Below are 22,499 nucleotides of genomic sequence, written 5' to 3' on the forward strand. Positions count from 1 at the left end.
GCCCAGTACCCCATCTTTTTGTTATTCTTCCCAAAGTGAATCACCTCACATTTAGCTACATTGAATTCCATTTGCCACCTTTCTGCCCAGCTCTGCAGCTTCTCTATATCCTGCTGTAACCTGCCACATCCTTCCTCACTGTCAACAACTCCTCCGACTTTCGTATCATCCGCAAACTTGCTCACCCAACCTTCTAACCCCTCTTCCAGGTCATTTATAAAAATGACAAACAGCAATGGTCCCAAAACAGATCCTTGCGGAACACCGCTAGTGACGGCACTCCATGAAGAAACTTTGCCATCAACTACTACCCTCTGTCTTCTTCCATCCAGCCAATTCCTAATCCAAACCTCCAACTCACCGTCAATGCCATATCTCCGTATTTTCTGCAGTAGCCTACCATGGGGAACCTTATCAAACGCCTTACTAAAATCCATATATACCACATCTACCGCTTTCCCCTCATCAACCTCCTTCGTCACCTTTTCAAAGATGAGACGTGAAGGTTCAATTGGGGCGATTGAGAGTTATAGGGTAGCCAGGAAGGACCTGAAGAGAGAGCTAAGAGCAGCAAGGAGGGGACATGAAAGGTCCTTAGTCGGTAGGATTAGGGAAAACCCTAAGGCTTTCTATAGGTATGTTAGGAATAAAAGAATGACTAGGGTAGGAATAGGTCCAGTCAAGGATAGTAGTGGGAAGTTGCGTGTGGAGGTGGAAGAGATTGGGGAGACACTGAATGAATACTTTTCTTCAGTATTTACTCAGGAACAGGGCATTGTCGTCGATGTGAATACTGAGTCACAAATAAGTAGAATGGATGGCTTTGAGGTATGTAGAGAAGAGGTGTTGGAAATCCTGGAAAAGGTGAAAATAGATAAGTCCCCTGGGCCTGATGGCATTTATCCTAGGATTCTCTGGGAAGCAAAGGAGGAGATTGCAGAGCCATTGGCCTTGATTTTTATGTCCTCTTTGTCTACTGGAGTAGTGCCAGAAGACTGGAGGATAGCAAATGTGGTTCCCTTGTTCAAAAAGGGGAGTAGGGATAACCCTAGTAACTATAGGCCGGTGAGTCTCACTTCTGTTGTGGGCAAAGTCTTAGAGAGAATTGTAAGGGATAGGATTTATGCACATCTGGATAGGAATAATGTGATCAAGGATAGTCAGCATGGTTTTGTGAAGGGCAGGTCGTGCCTCACAAACCTTATTGAATTCTTTGAAAAGGTGACGAAGGAGGTTGATGAGGGGAAAGCGGTAGATGTGGTATATATGGATTTTAGTAAGGCGTTTGATAAGGTTCCCCATGGTAGGCTACTGCAGAAAATACGGAGATATGGCATTGAGGGTGAGTTGGAGGTTTGGATTAGGAATTGGCTGGATGGAAGAAGACAGAGGGTAGTAGTTGATGGCAAAGTTTCTTCATGGAGTGCCGTCACTAGCGGTGTTCCGCAAGTATCTGTTTTGGGACCATTGCTGTTTGTCATTTTTATAAATGACCTGGAAGAGGGGTTAGAAGGTTGGGTGAGCAAGTTTGCGGATGATACGAAAGTCGGAGGAGTTGTTGACAGTGAGGAAGGATGTGGCAGGTTACAGCAGGATATAGAGAAGCTGCAGAGCTGGGCAGAAAGGTGGCAAATGGAATTCAATGTAGCTAAGTGTGAGGTGATTCACTTTGGGAAGAATAACAAAAAGATGGGGTACTGGGCTAATGGTCGGATACTTGGTAGTGTGGATGAGCAGAGGGATCTTGGTGTCCATGTACACAGATCTCTGAAAGTTGCCACCCAGGTAAATAGTGCGGTGAGGAAGGCATATGGCGTACTGGCTTTTATTGGTAGAGGAATTGAGTTCCGGAGTACTGAGGTCATGATGCAGTTGTATAAGACTCTGGTGCGGCCGCATCTGGAATATTGTGTGCAGTTTTGGTCGCCATACTATAGGAAGGATGTGGAGGCACTGGAACGGGTGCAGAGGAGGTTTACCAGGATGTTGCCTGGTATGGAAGGAAGATCGTATGAGGAAAGACTGAGACACTTGGGGCTGTTTTCATTAGAGAAAAGAAGGTTTAGGGGTTACTTGATTGAGGTGTACAAGATGATTAGGGGGTTAGATAGGGTTGACAGTGTGAACCTTTTCCCGCGTATGGAGTCGGGTATTACAAGGGGGCATAGCTTTAAATTAAGGGGGGTAGATATAGGACTGAGTTAGGGGTAGGTTCTTCACTCAGCGAGTCGTAAGTTCATGGAATGCCCTGCCAGTAGCAGTGGTGGACTCTCCCTCTTTATGGGCATTTAAGCGGGCATTGGATAGGTATATGGAGGATAGTGGGTTAGTATAGGTTAGGTGGGCTTGGATCGGCGCAACATCGAGGGCCAAAGGGCCTGTACTGCGCTGTATTCTTCTATGTTCTATAACGCGGTGACCTCCAGGACTGTACGCAATGCTCCAAGTGTGGCCGCATCAGAGTTTTGTACAGCTGCAGCATGACCTCATAGTTCTGAAACTCAATCCCTCTACCAATATAAGCTAACACACCATATGCCTTCTTAACAATCTTAGGAGCAAGAAAATCGACGTTTCAAGCAAAAGCCCTTCGTCGATTTTCGTTGATTTTCCTGCTCCTCGGATACTGCCTGACCTGCTGTGCTTTCCCAGCACCACTCTAATCTTGACTCTGATCTCCAGCATCTGCAGTTCTCACTTTCACCTTCTTAACAATCATAACAACCTGGATGGCAACTTTCAGGGATCTATGTACATGGACACCGAGATATCTCTGCTCATCTACACCACCAAGAACCTTACCATTAGCCGAGTGCTCTTTAATGCAGTAAAGTGTGAGATGATTCACTTTGGAAGGAGCAACAGGATTAAACTCCATTTGCCACCTTTCAGCCCAGTTCTGCAGCTTATGTATGTCCCTCTGTAACCTGCAACATCCTTGAGTACTATCCACAACTCCACTGACCTTAGTGTCATTCACAAATTTACTAACCCATCCTTCTATGCCCTCATCCAGGTCATTTATAAACATGACAAACAGCAGTGGACCCAAAACAGATCCTTGCAGTACAGCACAGCACAGGTAACTGAACTCCACGATGAACATTTCCCATCATCCACCATCCTCTGTCTTCTTTCAGCTAGCCAACTTCTGATCCAAACTGCTAAATCACCCTGTTCCACCATCTTCCATTGGGCAGAAGATGCAAAGGTTTGAAAACATGTACTAACAGATTTATAGAGGAGAAAGTGAGAACTGCAGATGCTGGAGATCAGAGTGGAGAGTGTGGTTCTGGAAAAGCACAGCAGGACAGGCAGCATTCAAGGAGCAGCAGAATCGACATGTCGGACACAAGCCCTTCATCAGGAATTACGCCTGAAATGTCAATTCTGCGTATCCTGCGTCTCGGATGCTGCCTGACCTGCTGTGCTTTTTCAGCACCACACTCTCTACACTAACAGATTTAAAAACAGTTTTTTCCTCACTGTTATCAGATTTATAAATGGATCTCTCATATATTAAAGTTGATCTCTGCACCTTTGCATTCGGCTCTATTACCCTGATGTACTTATATAAGGTATGGTTTGTCTGGTGAGCACTCAGAAAAATACTTTTCAGTGTATCTCAGTACATTTCATAGAGTCATAGAGATGTACAGCATGGAAACAGACCCTTCGGGTCCAACCTGTCCATGCCGATCAGATATCCCAACCCAATCTAGTCCCACCTGCCAGCACCCAGCCGATATTCCTCCAAATTATTCCTATTCATATATCCATCCAAATGCCTCTTAAATGTTGCAATTGTACCAGCCTCCACCACTTCCTCTGGCAGCTCATTCCTTACACTTACCACCCTCTATATGTAAACATTGCCCCTGAGGTCTCTTTTATATCTTTCCTCTCTCACACTAAACCTATGCCCTCTAGTTCTGGACTCCCCGACCCCAGGGAAAAGACTGCCTATTTACCCTATCCATGCCTCACATAATTCTGTAAACCTCTATAAAGGTCACCCCTCAGCCTCTGACGCTCCAGGGAAAACAGTCCCAGCCTGTTCAGCCTCTCCCTGTAGCTCAAATCCTCCAACCTTGGCAACATCCTTGTAAATCTTTTCTGAACCCTTTCAAGTTTCACAACATTTTTCCGATAGGAAGGAGACCAGAATTGCACGCAATATTCCAACAGTGGCCTAACCAATGTCCTGTACAACTGCAACATGACCTCCCAACTCCTGTACTCAATACTCTGACCAATAAAAGAAAGCATACCAAACGCCTTCTTCACTATCCTATCTACCTGTGATTCCACTTTCAAGGAGCTATGAACCTGGACTCTAAGGTTTCTTTATTCAGCAACCCTCCCTAGGACCTTACCATTAAGTGTATAAGTCCTACTAGGATTTGCTTTCCCAAAATGCAGCACCTCGCATTTATCTGAATTAAACTCCATCTGCCACTTCTCACCTATTGGCCCATCTGGTCAAGATCTTGTTGTAATCTGAGGTAACCTTCTTTGCTATCCACTACACCTCCAATTTTGGTGTCATCTACAAACTTACTGACTGTATCGCTTATGCTCACCTCCAAATCATTTATGTAAATGACAAAAAGTAGAGGACCAGCACCAATCCCTGTGGCACTCCACTGGTCACAGGCCTCCAGTCTGAAAAACAACCCTCCACCACCACCCTCTGTCTTCTACCTTTGAGGCAGTTCTGTATCCAAATGGCTAGTTCTCCCTGTATTCCATGAGATCTAACCTTGCTAACCAGTCTCCCATGAGGAACCTTGTCGAGTGCCTTACTGAAGTCCGTATAGATCACATCTACCTCCCTGCCCTCATCAATCCTCTTTGTTACTTCTTCAAAAAAACTCAATCAAGATTGTGAGACATGACTTCCCATGCACAAAGTCATGTTGACTATTCCTAATCAGCTCATGCCTTTCCAAATACATGTACATCCTGTCCCTCAGGATTCCCTCCAACAACTTGCCCACTACCAATGTCAGGCTCATTGGTCTATAGTTCCCTGGCTTGTCCTTACCACTTTTTGTAAACAGTGGCACCACGTTAGCCAACCTCCAGTCTTCCAGCAACTCACCTGTGACTATCGATGATACAAATATCTCAGCAAGAGGCCCAGCAATCACTTCTCTAGCTTCCCACAGAGTTCTCGGGTACACCTGATCAGGTCCTGGGGATTTATCCACCTTTAACCGTTTCAAGACATCCAGCACTTCCTCCTCGATAATCTGGACATTTTGCAAGATGTCACCATCTATTTCCCTACAGTCTATATCTTCCATATCCTTTTCCCCAGTAAATACTGATGCAAAATATTCATTTAGTATCTCCCCCATTTTCTGCGGCTCCACACAAAGGCCGCCTTGCTGATCTTTGAGGGGCCCTATTCTCTCCCTAGTTACCCTTTTGTCCTTTATGTATTTGTAAAAACCCTTTGGATTCTCCTTAATTTTATTTGCCAAAGCTATCTCATGTCCCCTTTTTGCACTCCTGATTTCCCTCTTAAGTATACTCCTACTTCCCTTATACTCTTCTAAGGATTCACTCGATCTATCCTGTCTATACCTGACATATGCTTCCTTCTTTTTCTTAACCAAATCCTAAATTTCTTTAGTCATCCAGCATTCCCTATACCTACCATCCTTTCCTTTCACCCTGACAGGAATATACTTTCTCTGGATTCTCGTTATCTTATTTCTGAAGGCTTCCCATTTTACAGCTGTCCCTTTACCTGCGAACATCTTCCTCCAATCAATAGACAATGGACAATAGACAATAGGTGCAGGAGTAGGCCATTCAGCCCTTCCAGCCTGCACCGCCATTCAATATGATCATGGCTGATCATTCCTAATCAGTATCCTCTTCCTGCCTTATCTCCATAATCCTTGATTCCACTATCTTTGAGAGCTCTATCCAACTCTTTCTTAAATGAATCCAGAGACTGGGCCTCCACTGCCCTCTGGGGCAGAGCATTCCACACAGCCACCACTCTCTGGGTGAAGAAGTTTCTCCTCATCTCTGTCCTAAATGGTCTACCCCGTATTTTTAAGCTGTGTCCTCTGGTTCGGCACTCACCCATCAGCGGAAACATGTTTCCTGCTGCCAGAGTGTCCAATCCTTTCATAATCTTATATATCTCAATCAGATCCCCTCTCAGTCTTCGAAACTCAAGGGTATACAAGCCCAGTCGCTTCAGTCTTTCAGTGTAAGGTAATCCCGCCATTCCAGGAATTGACCTTGTGAACCTACGCTGCACTCCCTCAATAGCCAGAATGTCTTTCCTCAAATTTGGAGACCAGAACTGCACACAGTACTCCAGGTATGGTCTCACCAGGGCCCTGTACAGCTGCAGAAGAACCTCTTTGCTTCTATACTCAATTCCTCTTGTTATGAAGGCCAGCATGCTATTAGCCTTCTTCACTACCTGCTGTACCTGCATGCTTGCCTTCATTGACTGGTGTACAAGAACACCCAGATCTCTCTGTACTGCCCCTTTCCCTAAATTGATTCCATTGAGGTAGTAATCTGCCTTCCTGTTCTTGCCACCAAAGTGGATAACCATACATTTATCCACATTAAACTGCATCTGCCATGCATCTGCCCACTCACCTAACTTGTCCAGGTCACCCTGTAATCTCCTAACATCCTCATCACATTTCACCCTGCCACCCAGCTTTGTATCATCAGCAAATTTGCTAATGTTATTGCTGATACCATCTTCTATATCATTAACATATATTGTAAAAAGCTGCAGTCCCAGCACGGATCCCTGCGGTACCCCACTGGTCATTGCCTGCCATTCCGAAATGAAGCCGTTTATCACTACCCTTTGTTTCCTATCAGCCAACCAATTTTCAATCCAATCTAGTACTTTGCCCCCAATACCATGCGCCCTAATTTTACTCACTAACCTCCTGTGTGGGACTTTATCAAAAGCTTTCTGAAAGTCCAGGTACACTACATCTACTGGATCTCCCTCGTCCATCTTCAGAGTTACATCCTCAAAAAATTCCAGAAGATTAGTCAAGCATGATTTCCCCTTCATAAATCCATGCTGACTCTGTCCTATCCTGTTACTACTATCCAGATGTGCCGTAATTTCATCCTTTATAATAGACTCCAGCATCTTTCCCACCACTGAGGTCAGACTAACTGGTCTATAATTTCCTGCTTTCTCTCTCCCACCTTTCTTAAAATGTGGTATAACATTAGCCACCCTCCAATCCTCAGGAACCGACCCCGAATCTATCGAACTCTGGAAAATAATCACCAACGCATCCACGATTTCCCGAGCCACCTCCTTCAGTACCCTGGGATGTAGACCATCAGACCCCGGAGACTTATCAACCTTCAGACCTAACAGTCTCTCCAACACCAAATCCTGGCAAATATAAATTACCTTAAGTTCAGGTCCTTCAGCCACTGTTAGCCCAGGGAAATTGCTTGTGTCTTCCCCAGTGAACACAGATCTGAAGTACCCATTTAATTCTTCTGCCATTTCTTTGTTCCCCGTAATATATTCCCCTGTTTCTGTCTTCAAGGGCCCAATTTTAGTCCTAACCATTTTTTTGCCTTGCACATACCTAAAAAAGCTTTTACTATCCTCCTTTATATTATTGGCCAGTTTACTTTCATACCTCATTTTTCCTCTGCGTATTTCCTTCATAGTACTCCTCTGTTGCTCTTTAAAAGCTTCCCAGTCCTCAGTTTTCCCACTTATCTTTGCTATGTTATACTTTTTCTCTTTTAACTTTATATGTTTCTTAACTTCCCTCATCAGCCATGGCCACCCATGCCTCCTCCTGGGATCTTTCTTCCTTTTAGGAATGAACTGATCCTGCAACTTCTGCATTATACACAGAAATATCCGCCATTGTTCCTCCACGGTCATCCCTGCTAAGGTATTGCACCATTGAACTTTGGCCAGCTCCTCCCTCATAGCTCCTTAGTTCCCTTTATTCAACAGAAGTACTGTCACTTCTGACTGTACCCTCTCCCTCTCAAATTGCAGATTGAAGCTTAATGTATTATGGTCACTACTTCCCAATGGCTCCTTCACTTCGAGGTCTCTGACCAATTCTGGTTTGTTACACAATACCAGATCCAGAATTGCCTTCTCCCTGGTCGGCTCCAGCACCAGCTGCTCTAAGAATCCATCTCTGAGGCACTCCACAAAGTCTCTTTCTTGAGGTCCAATACCACCCTGATTCTCCCAGTCTACCTGCATGTTAAAATCCCCCATAACAACTGTAGTAACATCTTTGTGACAGGACAATTTCAGCTCCTGATTCAACTTACATCCGACATCCAGACTACTGTTTGGGGGCCTGTAGATGACTCCCAAGAGGGTCTTTTTACCCTTAGTATTTCGCAGCTCTATCCACACTGACTCTACATCCCCTGACTCTAGGTCCCCCCGCGCAAGGGACTGAATATCGTCCCTTACCAACAAGGCCACCCCACCCCCTCTGCCCGTCAGTCTGTCCTTACGATAGCACGTGTAGCCTTGAATATTCATTTCTCAGGTCCTGTCCACTTGAAGCCACGTCTCAGTTATCCTCACAATATCATATCTGCCAATTTCCAAAAGAGCCTCAAGCTCATCCATCTTATGTCGAATGCTTTGTGCATTCATGTATAGTATTTTTAATTTGTTACTGCTCTCACCCTTCCCATCAACCCCTATTTCACTCAACCTTATAGCATGATCCCTTTCCGAATTTTCTGCCTCATTGATACAGTTGTCTTTCTTGACTTCTCTTGTTCTAACTTTCTCTTCAAATTCCTTTTTAAACATCCAGTTTGTCCCCTCCCCCCGCTACTTAGTTTAAATGTAGCGGTGTTGCAGTAGAAAACCTGCCTGCCAGAATACTGGTCCCTAACCTATTAAGGTGCAAACTGTCTCTCTTGTAGAATTTATGCTTACCACAAAATATACCCCAGTGATCCAAGAACTTAAATCCTTGCTTCCTGCACCAGTTCCCCAACCACATGTTCAAGTCCATTATCTCCCTGTTTCTGGCCACACCAGCCCGAGGAACTGGAAGCAAACCGGAGATAACCACCTTGGACCTCCTGCTTTTCAGCCTTCTTCCTAGTTCTCTGAAGTCCCGCTGTAGTATGTTCCTCCTCTTCTTCCCGACATCATTTGTGCCGACATGTACCACCACCTCTGGCTCTTCACCCTCGTACTTGAGGATTTCCTGCACCCTGTCCGCGATGTCTTTCACCCTGGCACCAGGAAGGCAACACACCATCCTTAAATCCCTTCTGCTGCCACAAAAACCCCGGTCAGTTCCTCTCACAATGGAGTCCCCTATTACCACGGCTCTGTGCGATGTCCGACTCTTCCGCTCTGCCTCTGTGCCAACTTTTGATTGACAGACCTGGCCGCCTTGCGAACTGGCAGTGCCATCAGTCTCTGCTTCCAAAAGCTTCAACTTGTTCCTGACAGGTACTTCTCCCGGGGTCTCTTGCACCTGTCTCCTCTCTGCCTTCCTCATCGTCTGCTCTCTTCTGGCATGATTGGTGTAATAACCTCGCTGAAGGTCTTGTCCAGAAAGATCTCGTTCTCTCGGATGAGCCTAAGGTCCTTGACATCTTTCATCAGCGCTGCAATATACTCGGTCAATAGCTGAATGTGCACACACTTTCCACACATATACGAACCAGACACACCAGAGTCGTTGACCTCCCACATCAAGCACGTAGCGCACTGAACCAGCTGGGCAGTCATGTCTTCTCCCTCTTCAACTGTGGCGTAATCACTTCACTCAACCTCCTTGTCAAAGACTCCTGAGCTTTTCGAAAGTTCTTGCCTAATACCGTCAAAATTGGCCTTTCTCCAATTTAGAACTTCAACTTTTAGATCTGGTCTATCCTCTTCCATCACTATTTTAAATCTAATGGAATTATTGTTGCAGGCCCCAAAGTGCACCCCCACTAACACCTCAGTCACCTGCCCTGCCTTATTTCCCAAGAGTAGGTCAAGTTTTGCACCTTCTCTTGTAGGTACATCCACATACTGAATCAGAAAATTTTCTTGTACCCTCTTCACAAATTCCTCTCCATCTAAACCCTTAACATTATGGCAGTCCCAGTCTATGTTTGGAAAGTTAGAACCCCTACCATAACCACCCTATTATTCTTATAGCTGAGATCTCAGTACAAGTTTGTTTCTCGATTTCTCTCTGACTATTAGGGGGTCTATAATACAATCCCAATAAGGTGATCATCCCTTTCTTATTTCTCAGTTCCACCCAAATAACTTCCCTGGATGTATTTCCGGGAATATCATTCCCTCAGCACAGCTGTAATGCTATCCCTTATCAAGAACGCCACTCCCCCTCCTCTCTTGCCTCACTTTATATTCTTCCTGTAGCATTTGTACCCTGGAACAGTCCTGCCCATTCCTGAGCCATGTTTCTGTAATTGCTATGATATCCCAGTCCCATGTTACTAACCATGCCCTGAGTTCACCTGCCTTCCCTGTTAGGCCCCTTGCATTGAAATAAATGCAGTTTAATTTATCACTCCTACCTTGCCCCTTCCTGCCCCGACTGTTTGACTCACTTCTGTTCTCAAATGTACCAGTCGCAGATTGATTTCTTTCCTCACTATCTCTCTGGGTCCCACCTCCCCACTTACTAGTTTAAATCCTCCCGAGCAGCTCTAGCAAATCTCCCTGCTAGTATATTAGTCCCCTTCCAATTTAGGTACAGTACGTCCGACATTAATAAATCAAATCAATTTAAAATTAAGGTATTGCCTATATAAAAACAGAGGTGATATCTTTTCTCAGATTATTGTTCAACCGTGGAATTCTCTTCCCAAGACGGCAATGCAAGCAGCATCAATTAATTTATTTTAAGGCCAAGGTAGCAGGACTCCTGATATAAAGGGAGTCAAAAGGGTTTAGGTAGTAGACTGAAAAATAAATGTTGAGGCCACCATCAGTTCAGCTACAAACATACCAGGAACCAGGTATCCTGCTCCTGATTCTTAGTTTCATATGCATCACCAACTGGATATCAGGTGGCTCTCTAGCTGAGGGGGAGGGTGGGACACTCTACTCAGATTAGAATTAAATGAGGGCCTTCCACCTGGGTGAGAAATAGGTTCATGAATATTTGTGAAAATCTGATTTAATTTCACTGATATGAAAGATACAAATTGAACAACGTTTGATGGCATATTGCTAACATATTGCAATAAACTTACTAGAGCCATTGTGTGTCCAGGTTGAACAGTGAATGATATGCCATGCAAGATTTCCTTTCTGTAAGAGAAAAATATTAAAATGTTAATGGGATTAGGAGACCATCGTTGATTGAGAATTACACTGTCCCATTTGTCTGAAACCGCTTTGCGCTCCTCGGTGCCAAATGCGGCCTTCCTCCAAAGACAGCATTGTGATCATGAATATCTACCACCCAAATAATATTATACAGGTTTTCAAATATTCAAGTAAATCAGCAACCTCCAACACATTGAAAACTTACACATGGAAATGCAGTATCGGGCAAACCTATAATCATTTAATTTTTAAAGATGCTTTTACTTGACAGTTTATTCATTTTTACATTTCTACTACTAAGTATTGGTTCAGAAAATGAGGTTAGTACTCACATAATTTAAAAAAAATAAAACCACTATCCCTCTTAAATTATCCCACTCACCAATTACCCATCATTGTTGGTCTTGCTGCCTGACTCTCAAATGACCATTCACAGATTTAAATCCCTTTAGCCTAGCTAATATATTTAAAACAGGCAGTTGGCATAATCTGCTAGAGTTCAAATTTGAGATTGAACTAGTAAATACAGGCTCCCCAGTTGCCATTATTTAGTTCAACTTACAGAAAGCATTTGATAAAGTTCCCACTGTGAAACTTCAAAGACTGAAATTCATGCACATTAGTTAGATACTGAAAACCAGCTTTCACAGCAGGAAATGGAACATGGAAAGTAATAACTCTTTTACTAACATGTTTTTTTTTGCATTGCAAAGATTTATTAATCACACCAAGAAATGTCCGATTTGATTTATTGTTGTCACATGTACCTAAGTACAGTGAAAAGTGTCATTCTGTGTGCAGTACAGGCAGATCATAGCATACAAAGTGCATTAGGGTAATAGAACAGAATATGACAAGGTAAGAGATGTGAGAGAACAGCATGCTAAATTTGTTAAGCAGCTGTTTGCTTGGATTTAATGTAATGGAATTTAAAATATGATACATTTTTGGTATGATACCAATGGGTATAAAGGGAAAGAATTTACTGAGTATGATAGAAGTAGAGAGCAGGATTGCAGAGATAGAATATGTAACAATATGACCTCAGCTGTGAGTTGGTCCTGATCCTGCTGACTGAGGGAATTAGTCAGCAGTAATGCTCTGGAGGATAAATTCCTGGACAGTGTACATGTTGGGTTTCTAGAACAATATGGAGAAAGTGAGGACTGTAGATGCTGGAGATCAGAGTCAAAAGGTGTGGCGCTGGAAAAGCACAGCCGGTCAGGCAGCATCCGAGGAGCAGGAGAGTCAACATTTCGAGCATAAGCCCTTCATCAGGAATGTTGGGTGGGGGGGCCCAAGGGAGCTGAGAGATAAATGGGAGGGGGCTGGGACTGTGGGGAAGGTAGCTGGGAATGCAATAGGTAGATGAAGTTGGGGGTTGATGGTGATAAGGCAGAAGGACATCTTCCTTCCCATCTATCTGCTCCACCCTCCATTCCGACCTATCATCATCACCCCCCACTTCATCTACCTATTGCATTCCCAGCTACCTTCCCCACAGTCCCAGCCCCCTCCCATTTATCTCTCAGCCCCCTTGGGCCCCTCACTCAACATTCGTGATGAAGGGCTTATGCTCGAAATGTCGACTCTCCTGCTCCTCGGATGCTGCCTGACCGGCTGTGCTTTATCAGCACCACATATTTTCATTCCAGAACAATATGTTGAGAAGGCAACTAAAGGTTGGGTTATTTTTGGATTTTCTTTTATTCATTCAAGTTATGTCGACTTTGTTGCCTGGGCAAGCCTTTATTGCCTATTCCTAATTGCCCTCAAGACAATGTTGAGCTGTCTTTGTAAACCACTGCAGTCCATTTGCCACTAGGGCAAGAGACCCAGGATCATGACTGAGTAAGAGTGAAAGAATGGTGATATATTTCCAAGTCAGGATGGTGAGGGGTTTGAAGAAAAACTTGCAGGTAGTGGTGTCCCCATGTATCACATTCCACGTGGAAGTGAGGCACAGAGGATATTAACTATCATTGTATTAAATGGAGGGTAGGCTTGTAGGGCTGAACTGCCTACTCCTGCCTCTAGCTCTTATGTTCTTATTAACTGCCCTTATCCTTCTAGATGTCAGTGGTTCAGAGTTTGAAAGATGCTATCTAAGGAGGATTGGTAAATTTCTGCAGTGCATTTTGGAGATGGCATACACAGCTGCTACTGAGCATCAGTGGTGGAGGGAATAAACATTTGTGGGTGTTGTTCCAATTGAGCAGTTTGCTTTGTCCTCTCGAGTGTTACTGGACTCATCATGCAACCTCCTAGACTGAACGTGACCATTCAGACAGCAATTTTCTGCAAGCCTGCTGTAGTTGTCCTTTTGGGAAGAAAGTGAGGTCTGCAGTTGCTGGAGATCAGAGCTGAAAATGTGTTGCTGGAACAGCGCAGCAGGTCAGGCAGTATCCAGGGAACAGGAAAATCGACGTTTCGGGCATAAGCCTTCCTGAAGAAGGGCTTATGCCCGAAACGTCGATTCTCCTGTTCCCTGGATGCTGCCTGACCTGTAGTTGTCCTTTTGGATGATACAGTTGTGGGTGACAGGGAAGGTGTCTGAGAAGCCTTAGTGAGTTAGTACAGTGCATTTACCACTGTGCATTGGTGATAAAGGGAGTGAATTTGGATGTAACTGCTTTTTCTTGGATGGTGTTAACCTTCTTGATTGTTACTGAAGATGCACCTATCCAGGCAAAAGAAGCATATTCTATCACTCTTATGACCTGTGCCTTGTACCATCCCCTGAACCTGATGGACTGAATCCTAAGAAGTCAAAGGAAGTAGCTACAGTGGACGCATGATGATAATCTTCCAAGAATCCACTGATTCTGGAAAAGTCCAAAAGCACTAGAAAACTGTCCATATAACATCTGTATTCAAAGAGGGAGATCGAGTAAAGGTAACTGTAGGCTTGTTAGCTTAAAAATTATTATTGGGAAAACTTTAGAGTCAACTCTAAAGGAGGTAATAGCAGAGCATTTAGAAATACATAGTATAATTAAGCAGAATCAGCACAGCTTCAAGAAGGGGAAAGTTATTACAGTTCTTTGAGGAGGTAACATGAAAGTTAGATAAAGGGCAATCAATGAATGTAATATATTTGGATTTGCAAAAAGCATTCAATAAGATATCACACATAAGGCAACTTAGAGGATAAGAGCCAATGGTGTCAGGGGTAGTATATTAGCATTGATGGAGGATTGACGAACTAATAAAAGGCAAAGAGTTGGAATAAAGAAAACACTTTTATGATGGCAATAGTGGAGTGCCAGAGGAATCAGTGCTGGGGCTACAATTATTTACAAATAAGCTTCAGTGTGTTTCAGAAATGTTAAAGAAGTGGGCAAAGACATGGCAGATGAAATAAAAGGTAAAGTTGCCACAGACCATACAAGTGCTTTGTCAATACAGAGACACGACTGGTGATTGTTTTTACCTAACCTGAGAGTTACCATGTCTCAGGTGTTGGGAGAGGTTAAGAAGGAGAGTCCTTCTTGGTATGGGAATTGAACCCATGTTGTTGGCATCACTTTGCTTTGCCAACCAGCTGTCCAGCCAACTATGCTAATTGACTCCTAGGTGGTTACAGTATGATGTGTATAAGTGTGACGTTATCCACTTTGATAGCAGGCAGGCAGATTTTCATCTGAATGACGATAAATTTGGAAAGTGGGTGATGCAACAAGACCTGGGAGCCTTTGTGCACCAGTCACTGAAAGTAAGCACGCAGATGCAGCGGGGGGTGAAGAAGGCAAATGATAATGTTGGGTTTCATAGTGAAAGAATTCAATGACGGGAGCTGGGATATCTTGCTGCAACTTTACAGGGCACTGGTAAGATTACACCTTGAATACTGCATGCAGTTTTGGTCTCCTTAGCTGAGGAACGATATCCTGGTTATTGAGGGAGTGTATAGCAGACTGTTTACCAGACTGATTCCTGGGACTGCAGGACTGTCATATGGGCAGAGATTGGCTTGGTTAGGACAAGTTCACTAGAGTTTAGAAGAATGAGGATGGATCTCACAGAAACCTATTCAATTTTAACAGGATTGATGAGGGAAGAGCGGTAGATGTGACCTATATGGACTTCAGTAAGGTGTTCGACAAGATTCCCCATGGGAGACTGATTAGCAAGGTTAGATCTCACTGAATACAGGGAGAACTAGCCATTTGGATACAGAACTGGCTCAAAGATAGATGACAGAAGGTGGTGGTGGAGGGTTGTTTTTCAGAATAGAGGCCTGTGACCAGTGGGGTGCCACAAGGATCGGTGCTGGGTCCTCTACTTTTTGTCATTTAAATAAAAGATCTGGATGCGAGCATAACAGGTATAGTTAGTAAGTTTGCAGATGACACCAAAATTGAAGGTGTGGTGGACAGCGAAGAAGGTTACCTCGGATTACAATGGGATCTTGATCAGATGAGCCAAAGGGCTGAGAAGTGGCAGATGGAGTTTAATTCAGATAAATGCAAGGTGCTGCATTTTGGCAAAGCAAATCTTAGAAGGACGTATACACTTAATGGTAAGGCAAAAGTGAGGACTACAGATGCTGGAAATCAGAGTGTAGATTAGAGTGGTGCTGGAAAAGCACAGCAGGTCAGGCAGCATCCGAGGAGCAAAAACCTGATGAAGGGCTTTTGCCCGAAACATTGATTTACCTACTTCATGGTAAGGTCCTAGGGAGTGTTGTTGAACAAAGAGACCTTGGAGTGCAGGTTCATAGCTCCTTGAAAGTGGAGTCACAGGTAGATAGGATAGTGAAGAAGGCGTTTGGTATGCTTTCCTTTATTGGTCAAGAGTATTGAGTACAGGAGTTGGGAGGTCATGTTGCGGCTATACAGGACATTGGTTAGGCCACTGTTGGAATATTGCGTGCAATTCTGGTCTCCTTCCTAGCAGAAAGATGTTGTGAAACTTGAAAGGGTTCAGAAAAGATTTACAAGGATGTTGCCAAGGTTGGAACATTTGAGCTATAGAGAGAGGCTGAACAGGCTGGGGCTGTTTTCTCTGGAGCGTCGGAGGCTGAGGGGTGACCTTATAGAGGTTTACAAAATTATGAGGGGCATGGATAGGATAAATAGACAAACTCTTTTCCCAGGAGTGGGGGAGTCCAGAACTAGAGGGCATAGGTTTAGGGTGAGAGGGGAAAGATATAAAAGAGACCTAAGGGACAACACTTTCATGCAGAGGGTGATACGTGTCTGGAATGAGCTGCCAGAGGATGTGGTGGAGGCTGATACAATTGCAACATTTAAGAGGCATTTGGATGGGTATATGAATAGGAAGGGTTTGGAGGGATATGGGCCGGGTGCTGGCAGGTGGGACTAGATTGGGTTGGGATATCTGGTCGGCATGGACAGGTTGGACCGAAGGGTCTGTTTCCATGCTGTACGTCTCTCTGACTCTATGAGGATTAGACTGGGTATGTCCAGGAAAGATGTTCTTGATGACCGGGCAGTCCAGAATTTTGAGTCACGGTTTCTGAATAAAGCCTTTCAGAACAGACGAGAAGAAATATCTTCATCCAGATAGTGGTGATAATGTGGAAATCTCTGCCAGAGAATATGGTTGGGACCAAAACATTGAATGTTTTCAAGGAAGATGCAGATAGCTTGCTTAGGACTAAAGGAATCAAAGAAATGGGGTGAAAGTGGAACAGGGGACAGAGTTGAATGATCAGCCATGAAGAGCTGAATGGCCGACTCCCGCTCCTATACTCTTCATTTTTATGTTCAGCAGAGTTTTAATCAAATGAGGGAATGAAGGGTTATAAGGGTAAGGCAGAAAATTGGAATTGAGGTTTCTCAGATCAGCAATGATCTCACTCAGTGACAGGGGAGATTTGATGAGCCCAATGGGCTAATTCTGCTCTTATGCCTTTGGTGTACTGGCATTGATTCGACAATCAAGTGATGAGTTTCACATTGCAGAATTCCTAGCTTCTGACTTTCTGTTCTACCACACGATATCCGCAGTTTAGCTTCTGGTCAAGTGTAACACCCAAGAAGTTGATAAAAGAGATTCATTGATGGTAATATCATTGAGTGTCAAAGGTATGGGTTAGATACTCTCTTGTTTGAGATAACTGCCTGTCACTTATGTGACACAACGGATACTTGGCACTTGTCAGCTCAAGCCTGAACACTTTCCAGGTCTTGATACCTATGAACATGAGCTGCTTCATGGTTTGAGGAGCCGCGAATGCTATTGAATGTTGTGTAATCATCAGCAGACATTTCCACTTTTGACCTTATGGAGGGGAGGAAATTGATAAAGCAGTGAAGATAGTTGGACAGAGGAAACTACCCCAAGGAAATGCTGCTGTGATTTCTTGGGACGGAGATGATTGACCTTAAACAACCAAAACCATCTTCCTTTGTGCATATTATTCACTTACCCATCAACATAGCTAAAATAAACTTCATCAAACTCCACCTTTCCAACTTTGAAAATAAGATCTGCTGCATTGATGTCATCAGTAATCTGAAAATATAGAATGATCATCTTCAGTGTGTTTATTTATACATGACAAAGCGATTCTCTCTCTCACTGTTCCCTGTACACAACAACATCTGTACTTCCTCAGGAGGCTAAGGAAATTTGGCACGTCCGTAAGGACTCTTACCAATTTTTATAGATACACCAGAGGAAGCATTGTATCTGGATGTATCACTGCTTGGTATCACAATTGCTCTTCCCAGGACTAGAAGAAACTAGAGACTTGTGAACACAGCCCAGTCCATCACACAAACCAACCTTCCATCTATTGACTCCAACTGTCCTTCCCACTGCCTCAGGAAAGCAAAATCAATATAATCAAAGACCCTTCCCACCCCAGTTATACTCTTTTCCTCCTTCTTCCGTCTGGCAGAAGATATAAACATTTGAATACACCTATAAACAGATTCAAAAACAGCTTCTCAAATGTTAATTCTGAACTCTCTCTGCACCTTCTGTGGCTGTAACATTGTACTCTGCATCTGTTAGCCTGATGCACTTCGTATGGTTTGATCTGTCTGTATAGCATGCAAAACAAAACTTTCCCCTGTACCTCGTACATGTGACAACAATAAATCAAACTCAAACCTACCACCTGACAGGTTTAAACAAAGGTTTCTCAACTGCTTCTCGATGTAAAGTGCCTGAGTTAACCGGATAGGGGAGGGGACAGACGGACTGGTGAACAAGTTTTTTTTTCCTTATGGGTGACCTTACAAAGGTCTTTATAACTTATGATGGAGGCTTCATGATATAAGGTAATCACTAATAAATCCAATGAGGTCTTCAGGAGATCCTACTTTATCCAGAGTAGCGAGAATGTGAACGTAGGGATGACGCACACAGACTGCAAGCATTATAGAAGCCCGACAGTGTGGAAGCAGGCCATTTAGCCCATTAAGACCATGTGACCCTCTGAACAGCATTCCACCCAGACCCACCGCATCCCTGTAACCCTGATACAGTGAAAGGGGTTGATTTGCGGGCTATACAGGCAAATCATACCATACATGGCTAATCCATCTAGTCTGCACATCCCTGGGCATTATTGGGCAATTTAGTATGGTCAATCCACCAAACCTGTACATATTCGAACTGTTAGAGGAAACCGGAGCACCCAGAGGAAACCCACACAGACACGAGGAGAATGTGCAAACTCCACAGTCATCTGAGGCTTGAATCGAACCTCGGTCCTTGGTGCTGTGAGGCAGCAGTGCTAACGACTGAGCCACCATGCCACTCCCATGAAGTCTCATGCCAGGCATAAATGCTGCTATGGATATGGTAGCCTTCTTCAGATCTGCTCAGGTATCACGGCAGAACCCTGGAGGTTCCAGATCATAGAATCATAGCATCCCTACAGTGTGGTAAGAGGCCATTTGGTCCATTGAGTCTATACCAACCCTCCGAAGAATATACCAGACCCAGCTCTACTTTACAGAAATGGCACACTGATAGAGTTGGGTACATAGCTTGAACTGAATGTCAGTTGAACGTTTGAATATCAAATGAATGACTTGGATGAAAATGTAGGTGTTCTGATCAGTAAGTTTGCAGACAACATGAAAAATAGTGACATTGTGGGAAACGAGGAAAGTTACCAAAGGATACAGCAGGATAGTTGAGCAGAGAAATGAGTTTAATCCAGACAAATGTGAGGCATTGCATCGCAAGGTCAAATGCAAGAGGATAGTATATAATAAATGGCAGAACCCTGAGGAGCACTGATAGAGAGAAAGATTTCTGCAAGATAGCTTCCTGAAAGTGGCAACACAGGTGGGTAAGGTGATAAATTCAGCATAAGGCATGCTTACTTTCATTGGACAAAGCAATGAGTACAAAAGTTGGCAACTCATGTTGAAGCTGTATAAAACAACTGTCCTTAGGTCACATTTGGAATACTGTGTTCAGTTCTGGTCGCCACACTATAGGAAAGATGTGGAGGCTTTGGGGAGAGTGCAAACGTGGTTTATCATGCTGTTACCTTGATTGGAGTGTATTAGCTAGAAGGAGAGGTTGGACAAACTTGGACTGTTTGCGCTAGAGCACTGGAGGCTTAAGGGTAACCTAATATAAGTGTATCAAATTATGAGGTATTGATAGCGTGGATAGCCGGAGTCTTTTACTCAGGATGGAGATGTTAAATACTAGGGGGTGTAGGTTTAAAGTGTGAGGAGGAAAGTGTAAAGGAGATGTGCAAGGCAAGGTTTTTATTTACGCAGATGGTGGTAATGCCTGGAATGTGCTGCCAGGGAGGTGGTGGAAGCAGATAATGAAAGCAATGTTTAATAGACATTTAGGTTGAAACTTTATTGCTGGAACAGCACAGCAGGTCAGGCAGCATCCAGGGAACAGGAGATTCGACGTTTCGGGCACAGGCCCTTCCTCAGGAAGGCTCATTCCTGAGGAAGGGCCTGTGCCCGAAACGTCGAATCTCCTGTTCACTGGATGCTGCCTGACCTGCTGTGCTGTTCCAGCAATAAAGTTTCAACTTTGATCTCCAGCATCTGCAGACCTCACTTTCTCCTTAATAGACATTTAGACAGACCCATATTATGGCTAGTTGATGTTCATGTATCCTGGTGGCTATTTTTCTGCCTGTTGTTACAGTTCTTGCACGGTATTTTGTAAATGACATTAGTTTTGCTTGTTGTCTGTAAAAGGTCTTTCAAGTTCATTAGCTGCTGTTTTCGTGTGTTGGTGGGTTTGTGGTTACCATGATGCTAATGGGTCTGAGTAGTCTAATTTGGAGTAAATGTGAGCGACATCACTTTTCAAGATGCTTTACTGGAGTATATGACATAGCATGGATCAATTGAAAGAACAACAGGTCACCAAAGACTTGGTGAGGCAGGCAGGTTTAAGTACGTTCATCAATGTTAAACGGGTGACAACATATGAGGGGGGAATTCTAAAGCTGAGAGCTTAGGTAGCTGAAGGCCACACAACTTCACTGATGGAGTTACAGAAGCTGCAGATGACAAAGGAGCCAGAACTTAATAAGTACAGTTACTTTCCAAATGTCTCCTTTTCCTGGAGTGCCAATTTCCCCACTCCAGGTGTTCTGGTCCTCTGTTATTACTCTGTTGCATTGTCACAAGACAAAGTATTATTTATTTTTAAGAAAAGCAAGCCACCTACCTCCTGTTCCTCACGGAAGAGATCAAACATGTTCTCCATGTCTATAAATGAACTTTGGATCATCCTGGTGGACAAAGGGGAGAGGAAATTAGACATCTGTAATTAATGCTACAGGGAGATGGTAGCATAATGGCATTGTCACTGGACTAGTGATCCAGAGACCCAATGATCTGTGAATATGGTTTTGAATCTCACTTTGACAGAAAGTGAAATCTGAATCAATGAAAATCTGGAATTGAAAGCTAGCTTAATGGCAACCATGTAATCACTGCCTATTGTCGTAAAAACTCATATGATTCACTGATGTCCTTTAAGGAAGGAAATCTGCTATCCTTACCTGGTCTGGCTTACCTGTGACTCTAGACCCTCACCAATATAGCTGACTCTTTACTGCCCTCTCAAATGGCATTAGCTGGTCAGTTCTAGTCCAATTAGAGATGGCAATAAATATCAGCACAAAAGCTCAGGTAACTCAAATACGTGCTCATGTCTCAAACTGATTAGATATTACAAAACCTCCAAAAGATTAAGGTGAAAAAGGATATGGAACCTTTGAGAAAAGTTATGGTCACATCCCTGCAATGTTTGCTTCAACAGAAGAGTCAAGGATCACTCGTCACATTAGCATGGGGACCACAAGACTATAAGGAACAAGACCAGACTGTTCAGTCCATTGAGATTTGGAAGGATTCGATATTGATTTTCAGATCTAATGAATTCTCTTCTACAGTAAGTCCACTCTATTCATATCTTAGGCAGAAGGTCACTTTAACTTCTGTGATTATCAGCATAGTCCAAATTTGTCACAGTGAGCAACTGAATTGGATAAATGAAGGAAGTCCCAGGACTGCCCCTTAAGAAAGAAACATTTGCCTTTCTAGCCACACTAAGAATAACTATGATATTATTGGAGTATAATAAGAATCCCTCTGGTTCACTGATGATCTTCAGTGAATAAAATCTGTAATCTGTTTTTGTTAGGTTCACATGTGACTTCTGACTCAATGTGGTTGACTCTTAATTGCCCTCTAAAATTGCCTAGTAAGCCACTCAGTTTTACCAGCCAGTATAATGAAGTTGAAACACATGAAAACAGATTCAACCATATACCTCGCTATCGAAAGCAATAATGTGTATCCAATCTGGATGACCTTGTAAAGCCCTTATTAACAAAGCTCTTATCCTCCTTATTGACAATTTGGGACCTGAACCAAAATTAGAGTCAGCTGTCCTAGACTAGGCAAGCCACAGCCAGACGCAATCATATTCACCCAATAATACCTTCTAGCTAACACGGTGGCGCAGTGGTTAGCACTGCTGCCTCACAGTGCCAGAGACCCGGGTTCAATTCCCGCCTCAGGCGACTAACTGTGTGGAGTTTGCATGTTCTCCCCGTGTCTGCGTGGGTTTCTTCCGGGTGCTCCGGTTTCCTCCCACAGTCCAAAGATGTGTGGGTCAGGTGAATTGGCCATGCTAAATTGCCTATAGTGTTAGGTAAGGGGTAAATGTAGGGGTATGGGTGGGTTGCGCTTCGGCG

The 22,499-nt window shown here is 43.7% G+C and overlaps 1 protein-coding gene across 2 annotated transcripts in view; it reads right to left on the reverse strand.

Annotated features, from left to right (window-relative positions):
• The window catches only part of LOC122551842 (ATP-binding cassette sub-family B member 6-like), a 264,001-nt gene that overhangs the window by 111,207 nt on the left and 130,295 nt on the right, over nucleotides 1-22,499 (reverse strand). For both annotated transcript variants that reach the window (XM_043694361.2, XM_043694362.2), the window contains exons 12-14: nucleotides 20,963-21,026; nucleotides 17,721-17,806; nucleotides 11,248-11,305 (exon numbers count right to left, since the gene is read on the reverse strand). In XM_043694361.2, coding sequence (XP_043550296.2) covers nucleotides 11,248-11,305; nucleotides 17,721-17,806; nucleotides 20,963-21,026 — 208 coding nt within the window. The remainder of the gene's footprint in view (nucleotides 1-11,247; nucleotides 11,306-17,720; nucleotides 17,807-20,962; nucleotides 21,027-22,499) is intronic.

Source organism: Chiloscyllium plagiosum, unplaced genomic scaffold (genome assembly GCF_037043375.1).
Source record: "Chiloscyllium plagiosum isolate Xiang-an unplaced genomic scaffold, Cpla_swu_hap1 HiC_scaffold_7, whole genome shotgun sequence".
NCBI classification, from domain to species: Eukaryota; Metazoa; Chordata; class Chondrichthyes; order Orectolobiformes; family Hemiscylliidae; genus Chiloscyllium; species Chiloscyllium plagiosum.